The 23805-nt window shown below is 35.2% G+C and overlaps 1 protein-coding gene across 1 annotated transcript in view; it reads left to right on the forward strand.

Annotated features, from left to right (window-relative positions):
• Window positions 1-1089: 1089 nt before the first annotated feature.
• LOC139692524 (mutS protein homolog 4-like) overlaps window positions 1090-23805 on the forward strand; it is a 28978-nt gene continuing 6262 nt past the window's right edge. The window contains exons 1-12 of the mRNA XM_071590745.1: window positions 1090-1153; window positions 7524-7672; window positions 10065-10255; window positions 10343-10464; window positions 10958-11077; window positions 12514-12791; window positions 15216-15434; window positions 15945-16131; window positions 17002-17141; window positions 19330-19433; window positions 20495-20714; window positions 22732-22833. Of these exons, the coding sequence (XP_071446846.1) occupies window positions 1090-1153; window positions 7524-7672; window positions 10065-10255; window positions 10343-10464; window positions 10958-11077; window positions 12514-12791; window positions 15216-15434; window positions 15945-16131; window positions 17002-17141; window positions 19330-19433; window positions 20495-20714; window positions 22732-22833 (1896 nt within the window). The remainder of the gene's footprint in view (window positions 1154-7523; window positions 7673-10064; window positions 10256-10342; window positions 10465-10957; window positions 11078-12513; window positions 12792-15215; window positions 15435-15944; window positions 16132-17001; window positions 17142-19329; window positions 19434-20494; window positions 20715-22731; window positions 22834-23805) is intronic.

The following is a 23805-nucleotide window of genomic DNA, read 5'->3' on the forward strand; positions in this document are numbered from 1 at the left end:
CTAACTCTGCTTCAAGAATTTGTCATTTGGAGTGGATAATTGAGAAGATTACTGCAAAACCAACACAACTAAATTAAACATAACTTGGCCTAAGATTTAAAAACAGATACATTTTGACAGTGCTAAATTCACAAAAATCCATTCTAAATATTCAAGTTTAATTTAGAGCCTAATAATTATAGAAATGATCAAATAGAAAATGTTTTCAAGGATTTCTCTTCTCAAAAGTGTGGAAATATGACATATATATGAAAAAGCATCTTAGTCCATACTGTAATACTGTTTCTACTCTATAACATATGTTTTTATAAGCTACCCTCTATCTCTTTGTCCTAATATTCTGAAAAAGGTCATATTTACAGCTTGGAGACAGTTCCATGCTAACCTTGATAATTTTTTATCAACATGGGAGGGCTATATTTTGGCCATTAATGTAATCAGGCTTACTCAAAACACTATTCAATCAAGTAATTAAGAGAAATTCAAGTATATTTTGCTGGGAAAACAATTGCTAAAATTAATCAAGAATATGAATAGCCTATTTAGCTTGAAATTAAATCTGTCATCCTTGAATAGGATTAGTATACATCCCCACTTGTATTTTACCATTGAACCTCAAAAACAGGCAATAAATTAAAATCTTTCATAAATAAAAGGACAAGGCAGATGTATTGATTGTGTGATACTCAAATATATTTCTATAAAAATATGGATTGATTAGATAAAGGGTGCAATATTGTATGGTGAATTTTTATATTTTAGCAAATATCTATAATTATTTTTTAAATGCAATTTAAAAAAAATCATTGATAATTTTTCTAGGGAATCCTTCTATCACAAAGCATATAATATTTTATATGAACCTATCTATTGTTGCTAGTATCCTTGCTAAACCGACAATCTTTGAATTAATAGACGGCAAAGTATGTCAAATTTTGTAATGAGTTATTTTAGATAATATTTCCATGATGTGATCTCTTTCCTTTTTACTACCATAAAATTAAGATACACCTATATTTTCAATATTACCAACATAAGGCTCAAAGGGAAAAGATATGAATAGCTTGAATATGATTCATGCCTACAAAAATGGTTGAAAAGTGCCATACAAATGGGGTTATGAAGTCACCAACTAATTCTCAGACAGCTGATGGTTAGCCACCTAAAGACACAATTATGAGGGCAGATATAAAATGCTTGCAAAACTAGTTTATCAGACAAATTATATTATTTAACTAGGATTAAATATATAAATATTTGTTAAAAATGGGACATGGTAGTCCACTGGGCAGAATGCTGGGCTACAGCACATAGACACCAGGTTTGAGTCCAGTTGATACCTCTGGGTACCCTCAGCTTCACCCAACCTGTGTGATTTTTTTAGGACCAGACCTTCCTAAAACAATTGTCTCTGAGATAGAACCTAGCCCTGTATTTCCATTTAGGGCTTACTTTACGTGAGTTCCAGCCACACCTATTCAACCAACCATTGAGCTGATTCCAGTGTTTTTCTTTATTTGCTTCAAGTTTCTCATAATCCATGGCAATCACATGGTAGCCAAGTGGCCAAGTAAAGTACTTGACCACTCAGTTCAAACCCAAGTGACACTTCTGAATTGCGCCGTCTTCCCCCAAGCTATGCAAGTTTTCAGGATAGGACATTCCTCAGAAGTCAAAGTAGGTTGATGGTAAGGAACTCCCAAGCCCCCATACCCTGATATGTGATTTTCACACACATTAGTGCTTCATATGAGAGGAGCCTTACCCTTCACCTGTCACACCAACCTTCCAAAGGATATTTACAGTGAACTGTGGCTTAAGAGATAAGAAAAGTGTAGCAGCAGTGGGCCTAAGGTTTGTTGACTAACACAATATCTTTAGAAACACATCACTTACTTTCAATGGGTTAATCTGGAAAGGCTCAGAACCAAGGTTCTTGGGAAATTGGTGATGAACCTACACCAACTACATCTGTCTGTAAAAACTTTGTGAATGAATTTATCCTTTGAAAATTGAATAAATAAAAATATATTTTAAATTCTAAAACACAATCTTTGTTTTCAATAATGTATAAGAGTTAGATAGGTCATGCAAGCTGTCATGACTGGAACATAGGCACAGCAAATGATGAGAAAATGATGGTCAACAAGAGAGGATGAAAATATAACGAAGAACCCAGCAACTCCCTTGTATAGAGAATGACTGCACATTCAATGAATACTTGCTATTGTGTGCGCCATTAATGAATATAAATACTTTACAGAAAAAATACTGGGCATGCACTGGACAAATTTTGAATTTTTACTGATCAAATACGTAAACAGCTATCTTTTTTAGGCTCTTCATCCTATCGCTTCCATCTCAGCTGAAATAAAAGATTTGCTTTAACAAGTATTGTTTGATGATAACCTCATCCCAATTAACTTATCGAATTCAACAAAATGAACTTCAATAAAGTGGCATGACTTTCATTGGATGCATAAAAGTCATTGCTACACTAAAAAAAAGTCCATCAGATATAAGATGTCAAAGCTTAACTTCCACAACGACCCAATTGAAGAAAATTGATTTAGTTGTGCTGACTATTCTTATTTATTCTCCCCAAACTTTCACTTCAATGTTGTGAGGCAGGTAGTATTGGGGGATAATTATTCCAGTCCCTCCGGACTTGAATAATTATCCCCCAATACTACCTGCCATTCCAAAAATCATGGAAAGGTATATGGCAAACTAATTGCTGAATTTTCTGTATAAGAAAGAAACAATGTCAACATTGCAATTTTTTTCCCAAAAAATAAAGGAACCACACAAGCCATTGAACTAGCTGTGAACAGTATCAGAGATTGAATGGATAGAAGGTTCAACACGGTAATAACATTTACAGATCTTAGAAAAGCTTTTGACACAGTAGATCACAATATATTATTAAAAAAATTATTTCAAATAAGAGTTGGTGGACCCAGCGACCTTTGGTTTTCTAGTCATTTAAAGATAGAAAATTGGTCACTAAAATAAATTGTATGTGGTGAAAATCATGAGATAGAATCAGGTGTGTCACAAAGATCTATTCTTGGCCCTTCACTATTTATAATATACATAAATCACATATTCAAGTTCTGTCATTTCTGCGAGTTGATATCGTATGCTGATGATGCAGTACTCATATCGAAGCATAGGGATCTAAAAGCAGCTATTCAGGGCATGAAACTTGACTTAAATAATGTCAGTAAATGGGTACATTATAATAATCTCGTTATCAATGAGAAAATTCCAAAGTCATGTTGGTGAAACACAAAACTTCTGACATCATAGATATTCAATTATAGATTCATTAACATTACTGCCTACATTACCCCACCAATAACTGTAATCGCCCCATGCTGGAAAGCATACATAAATATAACTACTTGGGGGGTAATCATTGACCAAAATATTAACTTTGGTATTTTAAGATATGGTATAACCGTCTCAGGATACACTGGTTCTTCAAAAATTAATATGCTAAAAAATAACAGCAAAAAATCCTACAGACAATTTCTGAGGCTAGATCAAAAAATGCCAACATTGTAGATGCAAGAAATATCTTTCAAAAATTAGGAATTCTGCCAGTAGACCGGCTATATAGATATGCCATCATTACAGGAAACTACTTTGATGACAAATACCTGATTTCAATAAAAATGAATTACAATTAAGGGACAATATTTAGTATATAACAAAATGTTCAGGCAAGTCAAGGTAGAAGAAAATTGGAGGGTACTGCACCTCTAATTTTTAATGAAATACCTAAAGAATTAAGAATATCAGTCTGTAAATAACGTGAGAGGGATAATAAAAGGCTATCTACTATACAGAATGGATTAGGGCTTGGAGCAAAATGGGACACAATATTTGTAGCTTTATAATTGCAACACCTCAAGCCATCATTTTGGTTTACGTGGCACCTTCTGTCAAGCCAGAACTGACTGCCTACCAGAACCTGAATTAGAATTTCATTTTTAATTTATACTACCGTGGTTTATGATAAAGGTTGTCCGCAATTCTTTGTATATCATATATGATGAAGAATATATTAAAATTGTAAACGTGTTAATGACAATAACAAATAAAGAATGCGCAGTCTAGTCACCAATACCTCCCTTTGCAGTGGTGGCAACTACTCAGATAATCATAACCCCAGGCAGTAACTTATTTCTTGAAAGCATAAGTACACATTGTCTGGGTGACCAAAAGCATTCAGTGAAACGATCCAAGTATTACATTTTAAATGAAGGGTAGAGCTAAATGACAACACTATAGACTAACGTGCTCTGGTAAAGCTATTGACAAGATTCTGATTGAAGCTAATTCCTAGCATTAAGGGTTAAGGCATGCTTGACGTAAAAAATAGGAAAAAAAACTTGGTGAATGTATATACCATCAAAGTTTAAAGTAGACACCGAAGGCAATACGCCCAGTTCTGTAACCGTGGGTCACTTTTAATTATAGTCCCGAAATGCTACGAAATCAACTTTTACCAATGTAATCTTCAATTGAAAATCCCAACTGAAGGCGCTCGTAAGTAGTTAGTGCACAATGTGCACCTACGGATACATAATGTGGAAAAAATTCTATGACAGACGCGGTGGTTGGCGGTTACGGCAGAATGGGAGAATGTTTAATGTCGTTACATTACTTACGCCAACTGCGCATAAAATTCTCGTAAAATCAGATGGGCATAATTAAGATTTTTACAACAACTCTCTTATTTTTAGACTCACTATATTTGCAACATTTGAAAAGTCTCCATGATTCTTGCCTGCATGCGATATTTTACCTTAATTACATACTTCGATTCTTACCGTACTTTAAAAGAATGTTTTTTGTCGCTCAATTGTTTCCCACGCAAATTTCAAAAAGGAGCGTCACGAAGGCTTTTCTTCAGGTAGTCATTGAAAATATTTTTCATACACCAGAGAACCCCTTCTGCAGGGATCTATTTAATACCTATCGTAATATAAGTTTAAACAAAAATGAACGTGACCAGAAATGAACGCCATAACCTACGCGGAAGAGGATTATCTCGGATTTGTTCCAGCTACCGAAGAATCCAACCATGTATAAAAATCAATTAATTGAAGCTTTTCTATTCGCTGTCATAAAAAGCACTTATGATCATGACATGATTCCTTTGTGACATCTGGACTTACAGTTTCATCGAGGCGAAGTAATTTCAACCGCAATGAATCGTTTAACATACAAAGAATTGCTCGCACTCCAAATCGAATTACCCCTTCGAGTTCCAGACCTCCGAGTACAACTAGGCGGCTTCATTTGTAAGATAACAGAAATATGTTACTGACTTATAATTAGAGTATTGCTCTGACATTAAATGGAATTTCAGTTCTACTACGTCGAGTAGCGGACATCCATATTCCACCCCGTCTGAGCATAGGACTCCAAGATCTGGAAACAGCTCATCAGCCGAGTCTGCTTCTACATGTTTTGTTGGTATAAGACTTTAGCCTAAATTATAGGGTTTTCGTGATTGTGCCTACTTTGAGCAACTCAATAGTATGTTGTTAGCATCGATAAAATACGCAAATATTAGTGTTATCTGAAACTTACCTACATCCGCAGAGATGCATTAATTATTGCTGCATTTTAATCTCGTTCTGTTGGTTTAATAATTTAATTGTCGTAACTTTGTCATTTCTGATACATTTCATATAACGTAGCCAATCATATTGATGGATAGGTACCTTCATGCATTGCATGAATAAATATCAATTGCTACAATATCATACTAATGCTTCATTTTAAAGTTTTTTTGCTGATTTTTTGTCAAAGAAAAGTTATTTGTAAGGTTAATTATCACGTTTTCATCATCCTGAAGTACTTCCTTTTTTAAAATCTGAATACCATTGTAGAATTATATTTTTGAAATTTCATGATAAATAGCAGTAATAGTTACACATTTACTATTTAAGTGGGAAAGGTGTCACCCTAAGGTTGTTTAAATTTAAAATAAAATTTATGTTAACTCTTATAAATTCATTACTTACATTTCAATGCTCAAATAAATGAAAATTGCTATTTGAAGGATAGACTGTCCTTGCTTTATGATAGCAGTATTTAATATGACCTCCATTGGGTTTACTCAATCTTTCAAAGTGAACTGAAAATGGTATAAATGTTGTTTAGCAATGGTCTCAGCAGTTCATATAAACATAGACTTAAAACTATATGCATTCAAACTCTTCCTTCACTTTCTTTTTCTCTTTATTTCACATGCTGTTAGCTGCCTCGATGTAATTTGATATTCAACAGATGAAAATACCTTTGTCCTTTTTTCCAACTAACAACCTGCATAAAATGCACTTGTAGTCATGCACAGACAACTGCAGGAGAAATGTTCTTAAACGTTTGACCACTTCTCACTCCCAGGGCCAAGTGTCACCTCTTATCTTTATGGCCCAAACTATTTCTTACCGAGAAAGAGTCAAAACCCCCTTCCCCCAAACTGATTCCATCTTGCTCATTTTGGCTTGCATTCCCTCAAGATATGAGAATTCTGTTCGTATTTCCTACGGTATTCACTATTTCCAGTAAGTAAGCATTATGTGGCCAAAATTTAATGAATATACAGACTATTTGGTGTCAAATTATTCAGATAATCACGAGTAAAACAAAAATGTTATCAATTTTCTAAACATTTTAAAATGAAAAACATAAATTGTTGGAATTCACTAGCTCCAATAATGATTCAATGAGATTTACTCTATAGTGGTAGCCCATCAGGACATGAGTAATGGAAAGGAAAAGGATGTGCTCCGTCACCTTTCCTCTATGGAAGGATGCTTTGTAGCAATCGGCCTGCCACGGCTGAAGGACTGAACCTCTCTCATGAAGTGCTCATTTTGTGTTTTATAATTTTATATTTCCACAAATATAAGCATTATGACACTTAGTAGAACTAATATAAAGGTATTAAACCTATTTGGACATGCTTTTACTCCATATCATTTTAATTATTCAACAATTGTTGCAAAAACATAAATGGCTTGTAGCAATAACATTGTGGAAATGTCGTATTTATGGCATTATGGCCTCAATATGTTGCCAGCTTAGTATCACAATAGATGATGCAAAGGACATCATTGTGGCTATGCCTGTAATGATTATTTTCATGGGGTCATTTTGGGATTAAAATAGTTTGGTTTCTGTCTGGAAGTAGCAACTTCCAATTTAACTTTCTTTTGAAATCAAACTAACATATGATCAACCTGCCCTCTTCTCTTACCTGCCCCATAATTTGACTTCAAACATGACTCATCAATGGCTGTAATGACCACTTAGATATTTCCTACATTTAGAATTTACAGTTATATATTCACCATTCAGTTTATCCAGCCTGCAACTGAAAGTTGTCAGATCAAATAATTATAGAATTGAAATGTTTCTCCAATGTGAATAGTCTTTTAGAAATTTAGGTTAGAAAATACTAAGAAAAGTTAAGTATAACTATTGTGGTCATTCTACAGCTATATCAGAAGGCAGAGGACAGGCTCGAGGAGAGGTTGGAATAGCAGCAATTGATATTCAGAGACCTCACTTAATAATGTGTCAGATCAGTGATGGACAAACATATGTAAACACGCTCACCAAGCTGCATCTCTTCAGTCCTTTAGAGGTAAAATATGTTTCTAGTTTTGCCTAAAAACTTTTATTTTCCGCAAAAATCAGATGCAGTATCTTTCATATTTGCTTCACTGTAGCTTAAAAGAATTTATGCATACATATATGTATAATTTACTTTTTTAGCAACCTGGTTCAATACTTTGTATGCATTGATGAATGTAAGCCCTCGAAGAGCTTTTGTTTAATTTCATGTAATATATGTTCATGAGAAAAATTATAATAGCCTCAGCCCTAGTCTGATAATTATATGCTTTCTTTATGTTTGCTGGTGATTGTAACAATTTAGTTATAAAAATATATATTTCTCTTCCGGCTCCTCTTCAAGTTTTCTCACACTGTAGTGCTGAAAATCTTAAATCCATCTATTTGAGATGCTGTATACTGTTCATCAGTTATTAAGAGATTTTTGCCATATACCCTACAAATTACTCACGCTAAATTATTTTAAACATAGAGGAACACCTAGGATTTAACCTGCTAACTTTCAAGAATTCTAATTTGTATTTTTCCCCATTATTCAGACTAGAATCCAAATTTACCTTAGTCCAGTAGAAATTCCTAATGTTCAGTAATACTGATTGTTTAATTAGGTAAATATGTTCCCTGGTATATGAACTATTTTTTTATTTTGAGGAGATGAGACCTCAAAGTAAGTTACTTTAATCACTTTTCGCCACTTTGGGTTAGTTGCCAAAAGCCCATTTTTATAACTTTTTCTTCAAAGACCCATTTTAATTATGTTCTCTATTCAAGACATACCAGGTGCTTTTCCTTTCAAATGGAAGTTTCATAGATGTGGAAGTTTATATATTTATGCTGTAGCATTATCTTATGACTGAGTAGAGTATTTGTTGCCTTCATCTACAGCTGAGGAGGTATGATGTTTTTCGAGCTTCATACCTCTGCAGCCAAAATTAAAACTTTCTCATGGCCATGCCTACTGTCTACAACAGAGTGCTGGTTTTTGTTAAAATAAGATCAGGGTAGAATTCCTACTGCCACTGATAGGAAGAAATGGGGTGAGAATTTGATTTTTTGCTGGAAAAAAGCTATTTTTAGTCCATTAACTATGGTTGTTGGATTATTTTTTATTTTGGAAAAACTGAGCTTGACATGTTGCTCAGGTCAGTATGAAGCTACATCCAAGGTCTAAGGAGATTTCGGCTGGTCAGTACGTATGTGGATTTAGAAACCAACCTCATCAGGAGTTTTATTTTAGGAGGTATGTTATAGCAAAGGTTTTTGAATGAATGCATGCTCTGGATTGGGAGATAGTAGATAATATTAATGATTTAATATTTATTAATTTTGAAATGTGTGTTGGCCCAAAAGTCCTCTGGTCAACTTGAAGTGTTTGGCTTTCTTAATCTCTCATTTTACTTTTCATGGTTAATATTTAGAGTGATAATACATATATAGAACTTTCAAAATGTATTAATAGAACATTCCGAATTATGATACGGAAAAGTGCTAAGAAGTTCTGTGCCTAAATAAAGCTAAGTTCTGAGTGAAACCTCTGAAGTCCTACCTGGGTAAAAACAGAAGAAATAAAAATGATTAATGTTAAAAATGATACATTTATTTGGATTCTTATATCTTTATTTTTTTTAGTAGATAAAAAATAGCAAATATTTATTATATTTTACTGGGCGTTTGCTCAGATACAGCAGACATTAATGAGTCATTTTGAAAGTGTTTCCTTCAGGGTAGCCAATGATCAGAAGTATCCATCTGTTCCATCTCCAATAAGCTGATATCTTCATGGTACTCACAATTTTTCTCCTCAGCAAAATGGTCATCTAAGTTGTACCAAGAATAAAATTGGTACAATAAATACACTGTTTGTGGTGATGCAATTTTTAGGACTTAGACGCAAGAAGAAAAGAGTCACACCCCATTTATTCACTGGTATTTTGGCAAAAGAAAAATCCTGGGGGTGCAAGAGTTTCTACAGTTTATGCCTAAGTGATAAGAGTAACCAGCTTGAATGGCTACGGTAACAGATGGTTTTGTGTGTCTATTTTTGGACAGATGTTGTATACATTTTTAGCATTGATTTATGAGCTTACTTTAAATGCATAGTTTCTAATTGTTCCATTTAACAGAAATCTATAAAAAAACAGAATTACTAGCAGAGATTCCTATGATCAATTATTATATTACACACTCATGTATTTTTACGGTCATGTGAGATATATGGATACTGTTACATTAAGTATGAAGTTCTGGCCAAGGGTACAAAAATTTCTTGGCATATGTATATCGCATGTGCAAAAAAAAAGAAAGAGTCTTAGTTTCCTTTGAGCAGAATCATGAAGGCTCCTTCCAAAGCTTATACTCATAGCAAGTGCACCTTGTGTATTAATGTTCAACCTACATTACAGGTCCTTGTCCCTAACACTTTCTGTGATGGGAAAACTCCAAGTAAAGTGTTTTTAGTAATCCGTGAGCAGTGCCCCCTTATAAGAATTGTTTGTGTACAGAGACGGCACTTTAATGAAGCCGAGGGACGCAAACTTCTCAAACTTTTATGTGCACCTGAATACTCTCCTGTTGAACTGTTGCTCACTCACAAGTAAGCATATGTACTCTGATTATTTGTGTAAATAGAATGCTTTCCACATCAATAATTCCTATTCTATATTTTTTATGAATTCTCCAGATTTTATGCATTATCTGCTGCTGCTGCATTGTTAAAGTATGTGGAATACATTCAAAATTTGATCTTTGCCCCAAAATCACTGAAAGTTGAATATCAAGGCTCACAAAATACAACAATTATCGGTAAGATCTATAAATACTATAGATAGTTTTATAAATACTCAATTATGGGATATTATGGAGTTTATTATGTAATCATGTATTAGTAAATTACTGATGGTATCTATGCTTTTTTGGTGAATAAAAACCACCCAATATTCATGATCCAAAGCTTAATGAAATTTTTAATGGAATACATAAAATGTTTTTCCAAAACTATTCATATTCTGTTCTGTGTCACTTTATAGTAAGACCAAAATGTGTAGACCTCATTCAAAAAATGATATTGAAAATAATTAAGATGACATCCCTAATAGCTCTTTGGCAAACACTTCATTCTGCTCTCAGGAAGAATTTGTACCATGATTTTTTTGTTGACAACAGCTTCACAAAGGTTATTTCATATGGCCACCATTAATTAAATGTGATGGCTGACCTTTTAAAGTCTGATTCTGGCTATTCTGGAGTCCATTGCATCTGAGGGGTCAATCCACATCCCTTGAATGCTTGACTTCAGCAATAAAGAAGAATGGATACCCGAAACAGATGGCCCTAAAAAGGGCTGCAAGGAATGAAGCAGAATTGAGCAAGGACCATGAGAATGACCAAAGCAAAAAGCTGAAGACAGAACAGCTGTGTATGTCTCCATCAAATATTTTACAGGAATGGCAGAGAAGATGAGCAAACCGCTAATTAAGTATGATTTGGTGATTAGTTTTTCTGCAGTAATGAAACTTTGCAAAATAATCTCCTAAACTACGACTTGATCCCTGACCTCATGGGTGATAGAGTTCATGAAATCAAGTGCACTTGTGGAAACTTCTACATTGGCCAAATAGGAATTGCAATTAAATGAAGACATAAGGAACACCAGAGTGATAAAAAGTAGAAACTTTCACCTCTCCACAAATGTCAAATATGTGCGGTCTAAGCCAGGACGTCAAATAGAATTCAACAAGACAAAGGTGTCGACAAAACGACCTTTGAGACAAAAACTTCCCCAAAGCAGAGTGACACATATAGTAGTAGGCATTTCAGTTCTCAAGAGTTTTCTCATTAGAATCCCACTGGCCATGCATATATGTATTAGTTTTCATTTTTTTGTAAACTATGTACATTTTTGGCTGTGCAAGGAATAGGTTTTCATTTAGTAATGATAATCTCAAATTGTTTTAAATTTTAGATATTCTTGGAATTGATTTTATTTATTTTTGTGTAAAAATCAATGAATGATAGTTTGTTTGTGGCCCTGAATTTTTGTTAATGTTTCTTTTCTCACAAACAATGTATGCTTACAGAGTAAAGAGGAATCTTACTTCCTTTACTCAGTGTTAAATTTTATTGAACATTTATCACCCACTGGTGATGGATGCTGTTGTTAATGTAGCGGTTATGATTGATGATCAGCTCCTTCTGCCTCCCCCTTGTATTGAATTGAATTCAAAGCGACACACATATTATTCCTATTGAGCATAATCTACATAGCTGACATTTTGTTGGGCTTGAAATCTAAAATATGTCAGTTTAATAAATTTTTCAAAAATCATATAAAATCAAAATTTGCCACAATGTCATGCAGTTACTTAACAGGATGCATTCCTACCTTTGTTATTCTCTCTTTATGTTAATCCACAGGATTTTTCAAACTCAAGCAGTGGCAGAAAGTCCTTGAATTCGCACAGTCTTATACCATTCTAATTCTTAGAAATGTTTGAAATAGATCTCTCTCACTCATGCTTGCCACTAATAAAAGTTTAAATGCCAAGTTTTTATAATTGGGGTTGAAAATCCTGTAAAGTAGTCTTCTTCTCATTGTTTAATGTTATCCCATTTCTCTTTCTTATTTGACATCAAGCTGCAGCAATTTGGGATCATATATTATTTTTTTCTGATTCATGATCATAAATTGCCTTCAATCATGAGTTGGTACCCAGCTCAAAGGAAAACTTTACATAAGCTAAAACTTCTTGTGCACCACTGCAGTGTTACATATGTTTTGCAGTGAACCAGCCTATAAATTGCGATCAACCAGGAAATTTCCACTTTACACATTATTTGTTTGCATTGTTTTAGATGTTGACACTGCTTTACGCTTGGAGTTGGTAGCCAGCTTATTTGGGCATTCTGGAGAGGGTAAGGTCTGGAATCGAAGAAAGGGCATAAGTGGTGGAGGTGCCTCTGAGTCAAAGCCTTCTCTCCTAAACATACTTAATCATTGCTACACTGTTGGTGGCCTGCGCCTCCTGCGTGCTTCAATCCTCCAGCCACCTTGTTTGGCCTCCATTATTGAAACAAGGCTTGAAAGTGTCACAGAGCTTGTGTCTAACCCAACACTTTCTGCAGCAATTTCGGTGTGTATATTGAATTCTTGATCTCACTCCATGTACCATTTTCAAATAGATCTTTCTTATAAATTTACAAAAGATATTTTCTCCATTAAACCGTATATGCAGTGGTGTAAAAATATTTTTCCATTAGCTTATAATAATTTTATCAGATGAAAATCTATTGAATGAGTTCTTATGAAGTGTGTATTTTAAATAAATTTTTACTACTTAATGCATAGTGTTGTTTCAGTTAAAGGCCATTTACTATGCCTTTATTAAGTCCTTTAAGTTATTGAGTCTTAGGACAGTCATCCAAGTTCTCAGGTATTAAAAGTATGCATAGAGCAGGTAAAGTTATGTGTTCACCTATGTTCTTCAATTATCTGAGTACTCTGTGTACTGAGGTAATTGAGTATTCATGTGACAATCTTGGGTATAACAGTGCTTAAATTGGTACTTAAGTATTCAATGAGGCTCACCAATGTGTGAATCAAGATATGCCATTCAATCACACCTAAGTATCTCTGTTTATCTTCGCAGGCCTTATCTTACTTCACCCTCTATTGAGAGACATTTAATTACAGTTGCACATAGTGAGGTAGTGGCTCTTGGGTTATGTAAAAGTACAGGTATGAGCCTAAACATTTCGTTCTTTGAATTTACAAGGGCTGTCCAGAAAGTAACTTACATTTTGTAATAAAATATGAACCTAGTGACAAGAGAAAGTTTTATTATGTACATTTGAGATGAACATTCTTAAACCTTTTTCTACATATTCGGCATCCAAATTGAGGCGCTTATCATAAACATACACAAGCTTTTCAATTACATCTCTGAAGAAATCTGCTGCCACCTTACATTTTAACCACTTGTTACACCAGCATGCAAATCTGCATCACGGTCAAAGCGCTTTGTTGCAAGCCAAGTCTTCATCAGTGGTAAGAGGTGGTAATTGCTCAGCACCACATCTAGACTGTATGGCAGGTGACCAAAAACCTCTCGTCCAAATCTCTCCCAGAGCTCTCAAGTACAATTAGCTGTGTGTGGATGTGCTTTATCATGAAAAAATAAAACTTTTGAGCTGTTTATCTCGAGGATTGTTTTGTATCATCCACCTAGTTTTATCAATGCATTGCAATATTTATCACAGTCATTTGTCGAGGCACGTTCAAGGAAATCAACCAGAAGCGTACCCTTAGCTTCCCAAAAAAATATCTCATGATTTTCTGGCTGACAAATGTTTACAAACATTTTCTTGGTTTGCTGGGAGAACTTGTGCGTCCCCATTCCACAGACTGCCTTTTTGTCTCACAATTGACGTACTTTACCCATGTCTCATCCCCAGTTATGACATGATCTAAGAGTGTAATACCATCTTTGTCATAGGCCTTGAGGTAAGTCAGGTGAGATTTTCTTTTACAATGTACATTTAACAGTTCACAGTGAGCAAAGGAGAAGAACCACAGTTTTCACATTGCAACAGCAGAATTCGTTCTGAGTGTAAGGACGTTTAGATACCAAGATGGTGGCTCTAGCCCTACCCACCACTGTGCTAGACGGAAACATAAGTTACTTGCTTGATAGTCCTTATATTTGTTCTATGTTCATGAATATATTTTGGTCCGATGTTCAGATTAATTGTGGTAACTGTGTGTTTGTAACTTTTGTTACCTAGAGGAAATGCTTTAGTTTGTTCCTTGGTCTCATAGGTGTAAAGAAGCATTACTGAGGCTTCAAGAATATTGACTAGAATTATATGCTTTTTTGCAACAGAAATAGAACTGCTTTCAATACTTTTGGTATTCTTGTTCTGGTATACCAACTTTTGTGAAACTGTGCACGACTTTTTTTCACAATGTGTTTTGGTTTCATTTTCCTGGAAAAAAGTGAGGGTTCAGTGTCAATAAATTGATTGTAAGATGTTATCTAATCAGTTTTTAATGTTTTCACTGTATAATGAGGTAAATGCTGCATGCTGTGAGTATTGGTAAAGGATACAAAAGTGAATACCTATCCCTGCATGTGGATGAGCTAACTCTGGACTTCTGCCCATGGCTTATGCTCACAAAATCAATGTAATTGTTTCCAGAGCAGGTTTTGGAAAGGTGTCCTTTTATAATAATCTTTATCTTTTGCCTTGCTTGCCTCTGTTGAAATGTGATTTGTGTATTATTCTGCTTATTAAGCTGCATTGAGTTTCTCTTTCATTACCATTATCAGAAGCAAACCCTCAGTTATGCTGCCCCTGCTCTAAAATTTTCATACTTCCTTTAAGCATTCTTCAACATAAGATGTGTATCTTATATTTCTCCAAATTAGTATGATTACTTCACTCTTTGATGATAAAATAAAATTTCCTTCATCCATGGATTTGCATTTAAATGAAACATTCCTGAAGCATATTATGTCATTACTGCAAAGACACACAAATTACTTATTTGATTGCAGTGTGTCCTTGGACAGCTGAGTGATGTGGAGAATCTACTGACTTTGTGCATGATCTCACCAGATGGTGCAGATACTGGTGTTAGTGGTGACACATTGCTTAAGTTGGCAGAATCAAGAATAAACTATGCTCTCCTGCTGAAAACATCCTTGGGAATGGTAGAGCCACTTAAAGATGCCTTGGAAGAAGCATCCACTCCATTCTTACGAGGCATTAGGAAGGTATGCCCCATGTCTATCATCTTTCCTAAACTTTCAAAGCCTTATACTGCGAAGTGTTGGCAATTAACAAGTGCTGCAACATTAATTAGTGTCAGCATGTTCGGACACGTAATTAACCAATTGGTCTTTTAAAGTGACTCGTAGCTTTGAAAAACAGGTGCCTGGTTACATTCCTTTTTGATTCATGAATAATCTCTGTTCATATACATCTTTTGCATGGCTAAGTATGTTGTTATCTAGAGTGAATACTTTTAAGGGGTATCATTTCAAGTATGTCTCAACATTGAATGTAGGTGACAACTATGAGTAGGAAATCATTACACTTAGAATCTCAGTAATAGGATTTTATTGTATTTCTATGTTTTCATATCTAGATCAAATGATTTAAATTTATTGACACATAGTGAAAACTAATCCATGAAGTTGAAAGTTGAAGGACTTTAAAAGTTTGTTGCTTTAAAATTGATGATCATTGCTGCAAAGGATTAACCTCCCACTGTTCCCTATCAGAATTTGATTGATCCAAGATATGGCGAGATGCTGGAGCAGATAGGAGAAGTTCTTCATAATGATGCACGTTCTTCCAAAGGGTTTGCATCTTCCCATTTGCAAAGGTGCTTTGCAGTGAAACCGGGAATAAATGGTTTACTTGATGTGGCACGCAAGACTTACAGTGAAATTGTTGGAGACATCACCAGTGAGTCTATCTGATGTTACTTCTAAGTAAACTTGAATTTTTCAGGAAAAGCAATTCTCTTTAAGATATTTTGTAATTTTTTCAATTGGACAACCTTTCCCAATAAATGTCACTAGCAAATGAGTCCTAAAGTTTGCTTTGGAATGCATTCAGCTTTAACCTTTCTTAATGTTCTACCATAATAGTAAGATTCAGAAATCAGAACACTCTAACTTAAAGCAATGATTTTACATTTTGGAAAACAGTCCCGTCAAATTAAGCATATAAAAGTTTAGCTAAATTGTAAGAGCACCGGGCTACTGACCCTGAGTTTCATTCAAGCTGTATGATTTCTCAGGTAGATGCTATATCTTACTAGAAAACCACAGATGGGACAGGGAAAGAAACTGGTCCCGTACCCTGACATGTAGATTTTACACTGTGTGTGAGCTTAGTATCGATTGGATGAACTCTTCCATCATCTATCAAACCAACCTTCTGGTTGGTTTAATAATCAACTTTGGTTAAAGTAGGGCTGGATATTAGGGTGATAAACTATTCTCTACCATGTAAAAATAGTAATTAACCTCTTTCGTTCTGTATGACAAGATTATCTGCTTACAACGATCTGCTACAACTAGTACTTACTCATGAAATTGTGACTTAAACTTAAGATTATATAGACCTTATTGAGTATTATTTTCTGTATGATATTAAAGTTTTGGAAAAGCTGATAACAGTATTATTTTTTTAAATGGTAACCACCATTCCAATTGTATTATATAATGCTCCAAGGGTTTATAATTGAAGTACAAACATATTTATCTTTCTTGTTAATGGCTGGAATTATCTGAATTCATGTAACCTACCTAATGTTTCAATCTTTTGCAGCTTACGTGTCAGAATTGGGAGAAGAGCATAGTTTGAATTTAAGAGTCAACTATAATGCAACTCGTGGCTTCCACATTCAGTTAGTCCCACTTGACAACATAGTTATCAATAAAACACGACTACCAGCAGAGTTCATGCAGGTAATTCCCCAGTTTTTGTCTTTATTTAGCATGTTCCCTCCAAAATTCACACTTTTCTGCCATTAGGGCAGTGTGCTTGTTGTATGGGAAGTTTCATAAGGAATGGAAATTTGCTTTCACAAATGAAGTACATAATAGCTATGGTATGAAAAATGAATGGAAATCTAGTGGTTGGCTGAGGGCAGAGAGAAAACTTTTAAATATGCAAATGGTAATGCGGAATACCTTTACCCAGTGTTTACTACATATATGTGACTAGTGAACACCACAGCCTTGTTTAATATAGCAAAGTTTGACAAAATTCTTATGCTTAATTAAATATTGTTTCATGCAACCACCACTCTTGTATATTAGCAGGTCAGATGCTCAATTCTTAAGGCTAAATTTCAACTTTAAACAACTTATTTATTTCATCAATGCAATGCTGCTACTTTTCTCCTAGAAGCAGGCAATGACCAATAGAGAAAACAGAATATTTTGAGAATGGGGTTCTTAGGTTTTCTCAGATATTGACATGTGCTCCACACTCCCATTGTTTTTTGCAGAGTCCTCTGCAGGGTCACCACTCACTTGAGAAAAACTCAGCAATGAATCTATATCTGCAAAAATAGAGCTTCATATGGGAAAGGGTCAATTTTTTCAGAAAATTATGGAAATTTGAACTGCTAATTGTGAATATGATATCGAAATTCCTTTTTAGAATGGTGTTCCTGTTAGCTGTGAGATCAGTGTTTATTTTATATTGGCCATGGTGCATGCAGGGCCTGGCCTAGACTGAAACTTCTTATGTTAGAACTAATTTCAGTGACACCAGTTGCATACAAAGTGATGGGGCAATGATCCACCTTAAAAAATAGCTTACAGATTCAAAAAACACTCGGTAGAGAAATCATGGATTAGGATGGCATGTTCATCGCGAAATACAAGGAAAAGTCTGGAATAGGAATCCAGAAAATGAATGGCCACTCCTCAGTTGTCATGACCACTAATCCTCCTTAGCACGACCTCTCACCAGCCACATAGTTAATGAATCAAGGTCCCCAAGGTCCTCTCTTATTTTCAAATGCTCAGTGAATATGGCTTTTATCTAAGCCTTCATGAATTAATCAAGATTATGAAATATAAATTACCAGTAAATGTTGGCTCAATAACTTTAAAGCTAAATTAGACACTGACTCCTTATAAACTTTTTGAAGACTTTCATGGTTTGGTGTGAATGTATCCATTTCTCCATACTAAAAGACTTTGTGCTTTTCCACAGACTTCCCCACTCCTTTCCGAGAAACAAGCCTGGAAATGGAAAAACCAACCCTTCAATGCACCTGATCACCTCCACCCCTCTCAGGTCCTTCCACCCCTCCCCACCCCCACTCTGTCCTGAGCATATATATTCTTGCACTGTTCATTAAGAAAATTGGTACCTGACGATGCCACAAATCGGGGAAATGCATTATGTTTATTAGTCCGTGGAAAGGTACAAAGTATTTTAATATGGATAATAAATACTTCGACGATATAAAGCTTGAAACAGTAGAATATATGAATCCATTTCTGTTCCAGATTTCATTGTCATGCAAATATTTTATCACAGTTTCACTGGAGTTCCGTTCAGCTCAATTTCATTGAAAGAAGCTGACTGGAACATAAGTGGAACCATTGTGATAAAATCATTACTTCTAAATGAGATCTCGAACAGGACAACTGTGTTAGATGACTCATCATAGTGCAGTTTGTACGCTTATAAGTTATATGAGTAAATTGCTTGAAGTGCAATCAGAAAAACTTTTTTTACTATGTAAATGTCATTTATTGGTTGCAAACATGCAGTGGGAGAGGAAGGAATAGGAGTTGATAGGAGGGAGAGGGTATGCCTCTTGATGAGATCAGTGCACATTGGGTGACCAAATGTAGGATAATTGATGATGTACTCTCCTATGTCCTTCCAGTTTTTGTAAAAGGTACTTCTCATGTGTCATGTCCAATAAATATATGAATAAATTGGATTGGTGCATACATGTAAAAATAATTCAGCCACATGGTCCTATCCATGTAGCATTTAAATTGAAGTACATATATACTTTATTCATAAGTTTTATGAACAGTGCATATATTGTAAAACAGATAAACTTTATGAATCTTATCTCAATTTGTTGGAAAAAGTAAGAGCATATCCTCTTCATTTCTTCAGGTGCAGAAAATGGGCAGGTCTTTGTCCTTTGTCACCCAGGAACTGATTGAATTTGACATGAGGTGCAAAGTTGCTCTGCAGGAAATTCAGACAATGAGTAATGTGTAAGCTAATTCTATATTTATTCTAAGTTTTGCTTTTATTTGCCATATCAATATACCAGCCCTTTAAGTGCCAATCCAATGGCATGGCATTATGATATTTTAAAAAAACTGGCAATTTTTTTCTGTAAAACTTACACCTAAAAAAGGTAATTATATAGTTTAACTTTAGTTTTCAACAAATTTATTTACATCCAATATGTGTAAAAAAGAAACAGAACAACAAATATTTCAAAACAACTTTGTTGAACTAGGTGCAGGAAAAAACTGTTGACCATTTGACAGCTCATATTCTAGTTAATCAGATGAGAAGAAATGTAATCGCACCTTAGCAAATTGATTGCAAGCCATACACTTGTATTTAATTCAGTATTTCACCTCTAAGCATTATCATGCACAAACTTGACTATGGGTAATCACTGGAACTTTGGTCAATCTTTGCAAAATAGTTAAATATTTCTTGCAGGATATGAACAAATAATATGTGCTACTCTTAAGTATTATGAAGTTAATATTAAATTAATTACTCTCCGCTGTGAATGGGCCAATTTAATCAAAACTGACTCCCTGAATATTTCACATATGCATTAAATGGCCAAAGATTGGTTAGTTGGTTCTGTAAGCATTATCTCCCCTCTTCCATTCAATGAGTAATGAAGAGGTTAGAAATAATAGGGAACCGAAACTCAAATGATCCAAGTAACAAGAATATAATGTTTGCTGGTTGAAATGCTTGTGTTATCTTGATTTTTTATTGAAGTATTAAATAATGATTTTATGTTCATTCTATTCCTCACAAAGCCAACAATTGAAATATTATTATTCAAATAATTTGTTAGAAGTTCCACTAAGTAACTTTAATAGGAGACCTTCTATCATGCACAAAAATTCAAGAGATTTCATAATAGAAAAATCATTTCCCTATACTGGCTATAAAATCCAATGGCCAAGGTGTAGATTTTTGTGCTCATGAGTCTCACTTCTAATTCAATGACTGTAGGCATTAATTGGATTCATATCGTTGAGTCTTTACTCTATTTTTTTACTATTCTCAAAATCTACAGGGTGATCCTTGAACTCCTTGGAAAACTGAGGGAAAAGATTGGCTCTCTTTACAAACTCTGTGAGTCTGTGGCAATCTTGGATATGCTTGTTTCCCTTTCTCAAGTTTCTGCTTTGCCTGGCTATTGCAAACCTCGTTTTGACCACTGCTTGAATATTGTAAATGGAAGGCATCCACTTTTGGACTTCTTTGGATCAAGAGAACCTGTTCCAAACTCTGTAGTAAGCCTCAAGTCCTCACTCATGACTAATTCATTTCACAAGGAGTTTTTGACTCATTGATGTATGTTTTATGAAACACTGCATGAAGGTAGTGGAGGCTAGCTGCTTCTAGGTTTCAATGTATGTGTTACTTTCTGCTGATAACAGTTTCATCAATTTTATAACTGGTGTGAAAGTGAGATGTGAAATTGGCCGCCCTTATTGGCAGCTGATGGTGTTACTGGTCTCTGATTGGTTGGATTTTGATACAAACATTTCCATGTGCTGTGGAGCTGGTGACCCCTGTTGAAATTTGCTTGATGTTTAGCAATTTCAATGACCTCACAGATAAGCTTAGAATAGGAACATAATTCTTTTGATATCACATCAGCTTCACCCAAGTTTGTCCTATACCCAGGCTCAGACCATGCACGCCCTGCCACTGCTTCAATGATACAGAGGCGCAGACATAATTCCATCTTGTGTTATGCTGAAACGTCATTTACAAACCAGTGTAATAAAAAGGATTCTTTGCCACATTAGGAAGACACTCTAATATTTCCAATCTAGGAACTATAGCATCTTTACTTGTAATTGAGCAGCATCCTGCATTCATGTCATTTAAATAACTTGTAAAAGATAACTTTTGACTCATCCTAATATATGCTTGGAGGACTCCAAAAGGAAAGTCCTCAACTTATACAGGAGAAAGCCTACTCTGTGGACAGCACATTCATCATCTGGCCCCATAGAATCAAGGAGCACAAGAAGTTCCTCCAGCATCTGAACTGCCAACACAAATCCATCGAGTTTACCATGGTGATAGAGGAAAATGGTGGAATACCCTTCCAGGGTAAATTGGCCATCAAGAAAGCATGCAAGAAGCTGGGAAATGTGGTATAAGAAAAGAATATACTGATCAGTTCCCTCATGCCTCTTCCCACCACCAACGGCTACAGAAAGCATCGCTGATCAAGTCACTAGGCATACTCTATCTCAAACAGTGAACCACTTACCCCTGAAAAGAGACATTTCATCATTGTTCTGCAGAAGAATGGTAATCCCAGAGAATTGATCAGGAAAAGTACCTCCTGGAAGGAGAAATAAGTGCAGGACTTGTCCCTAAAAAGTACCTCTGAGGAGGAAGAGAAACTGAGACCGGCAGCATACACTATTCTTTAAGAAGTAGGAGGAAAGGAAGGAAGTAGGAAGAAGTAAGAAGAAGGAGCCACAGAGAAGATTGCTTGGATGCTGTACTGATATAACGTCTTCAATTGAGCCAAGAAGATGGGTGATGTTCTACCCAAACTGATAGACCCATGCTACACACTGCCCATAATGCAGTCTATGGCAAGTCATACATAGGACAGGCAGGCAGATCAGTTAGTGCCACCAAAGAAAACACAAATCCACCTTTTAGCAGTCATAAAATATGATTGGTCGGAGCCTGGCTATACGATAAACTTGGATAATGCCAATGTGATCCCAAAAGATTCAGGTTACTATGCTTGGCGTATCTGTGAGGCCATTGAAATTGCTGAAAACTTTGCAAAATTTAACAAGGAAGATAATTACCAGCTCCACAGCACATGAAAGGGTTATTTCAAAATCTGACGAATGAGAAAGCAGCAATGTCATCAAGTCACCAACAGCTAGGACAGCCAAAGCCAAAGGAGAGTCAAAATATTATAGCCACTTCAACCTGAAGACCTGCGTTAACATTGGCAAAAATGTTGTCAGCAGTTAACTACACTTTCACTGACAACCTGAAGCATGCATCCTTCTCACATTGGGTATCTGTTCATGATAATTCAAAAAACGATTCATTGAATGGCATGCCAGTGTGAAACCCTTGGTAGTTATTATAATTAAGGTATTCTAATACATGTGCTGTGCTCTATTTAATGCATATTAATTTTACTGTGCTTTGTACATTTTTCATCATAAAACGCATAAGTCTGTTAAACTATGGAATCAATATTTTTTTAAATATCTGTCATTAACTGATTTCATAGTTGTGTTGTGGTTTCTCTTTTAGTATGCCTCACGCCACTTCAACTTTCATGTCATCACTGGACCGAACATGAGTGGAAAGAGCATTTACATCAAAATGGTTGCCCTGCTGCAAATCATGGCTCAGGTTTGTACAAAGAAGAGCCACTGTACACTGCTCTGTTGAATTTTGTAATTGGGTGTTTTGCTTATTACATCTTTAGACCCTGTCTGTTCTCAAAAAGTACTTCATAATTATTGATTATATGTTGAGATGAGGTGGAGAACATGAAGAGTCATTCAGAGATATTTTAAAAGAGAGGTAGAATAAGTGTTAAAAGAGTTCATTGTAATATTTTGAAGCATTCAGTACATATATGTCATACATGCATCCTTAATGCTTCATATTTAGAGCATTAGTGCTTCTGTAAAGTTGCCCAAATCAAATTTAGAAATGCCCCCCTTATTTTCAGAACTACAAGTATAGGTATAGCATACATTTCCCTTGACAGCCATGATGTGCACATATAAACAGGTATATGTAATATGTACTTTGACAAGCAGCTTGTTATTTCAAGGATAGGGCTGGACTCCAGGTTTATTTTTTTGTTCACAAAGAATATATTATTTACCCCTTAATCTTTTCTGGTTTTGTGTAAAATTCTATGTATGAGGGTGCATTTCCTAAAACAGCATTTGTGTCCCTCCGCTTGTATTTTAATGACCTTGTGCAATCTCATTTTGCCAAGCATCTGTAGGAAGAAAATCATGGGATTGATATCAACCGGAAACCAATACACCAAATGGACAAAGGAAGGAGGGTGGACAAGTGGGAAGAGCTGGAAATCAGAAAGAATTTGAAAAAGGGTCATTTGGTCAACGATATATTGTTTGAATACCTCTCCCCAATCCTGGAAGCATCCATTTCCTTCAAGGAAAGATATAATTACCCTTCCTCCCCCCACTGTGAACCCCACTAATCGCCTTTCCTGATGCTTAACACCCCTCTCCTCCCCATCAAGGCTGATCACAACCCCTCCTCTTTTCCCCCCTCTCTCACCTGTCTCTTCCCCCCAAAAGAATGGTGTATAAATGAACTGCAACTTGACTAATTTGTACC

This window comes from Hetaerina americana, unplaced genomic scaffold (genome assembly GCF_022747635.1).
Source record: "Hetaerina americana unplaced genomic scaffold, ioHetAmer1.1.p SCAF_4, whole genome shotgun sequence".
NCBI lineage: Eukaryota > Metazoa > Arthropoda > Insecta > Odonata > Calopterygidae > Hetaerina > Hetaerina americana.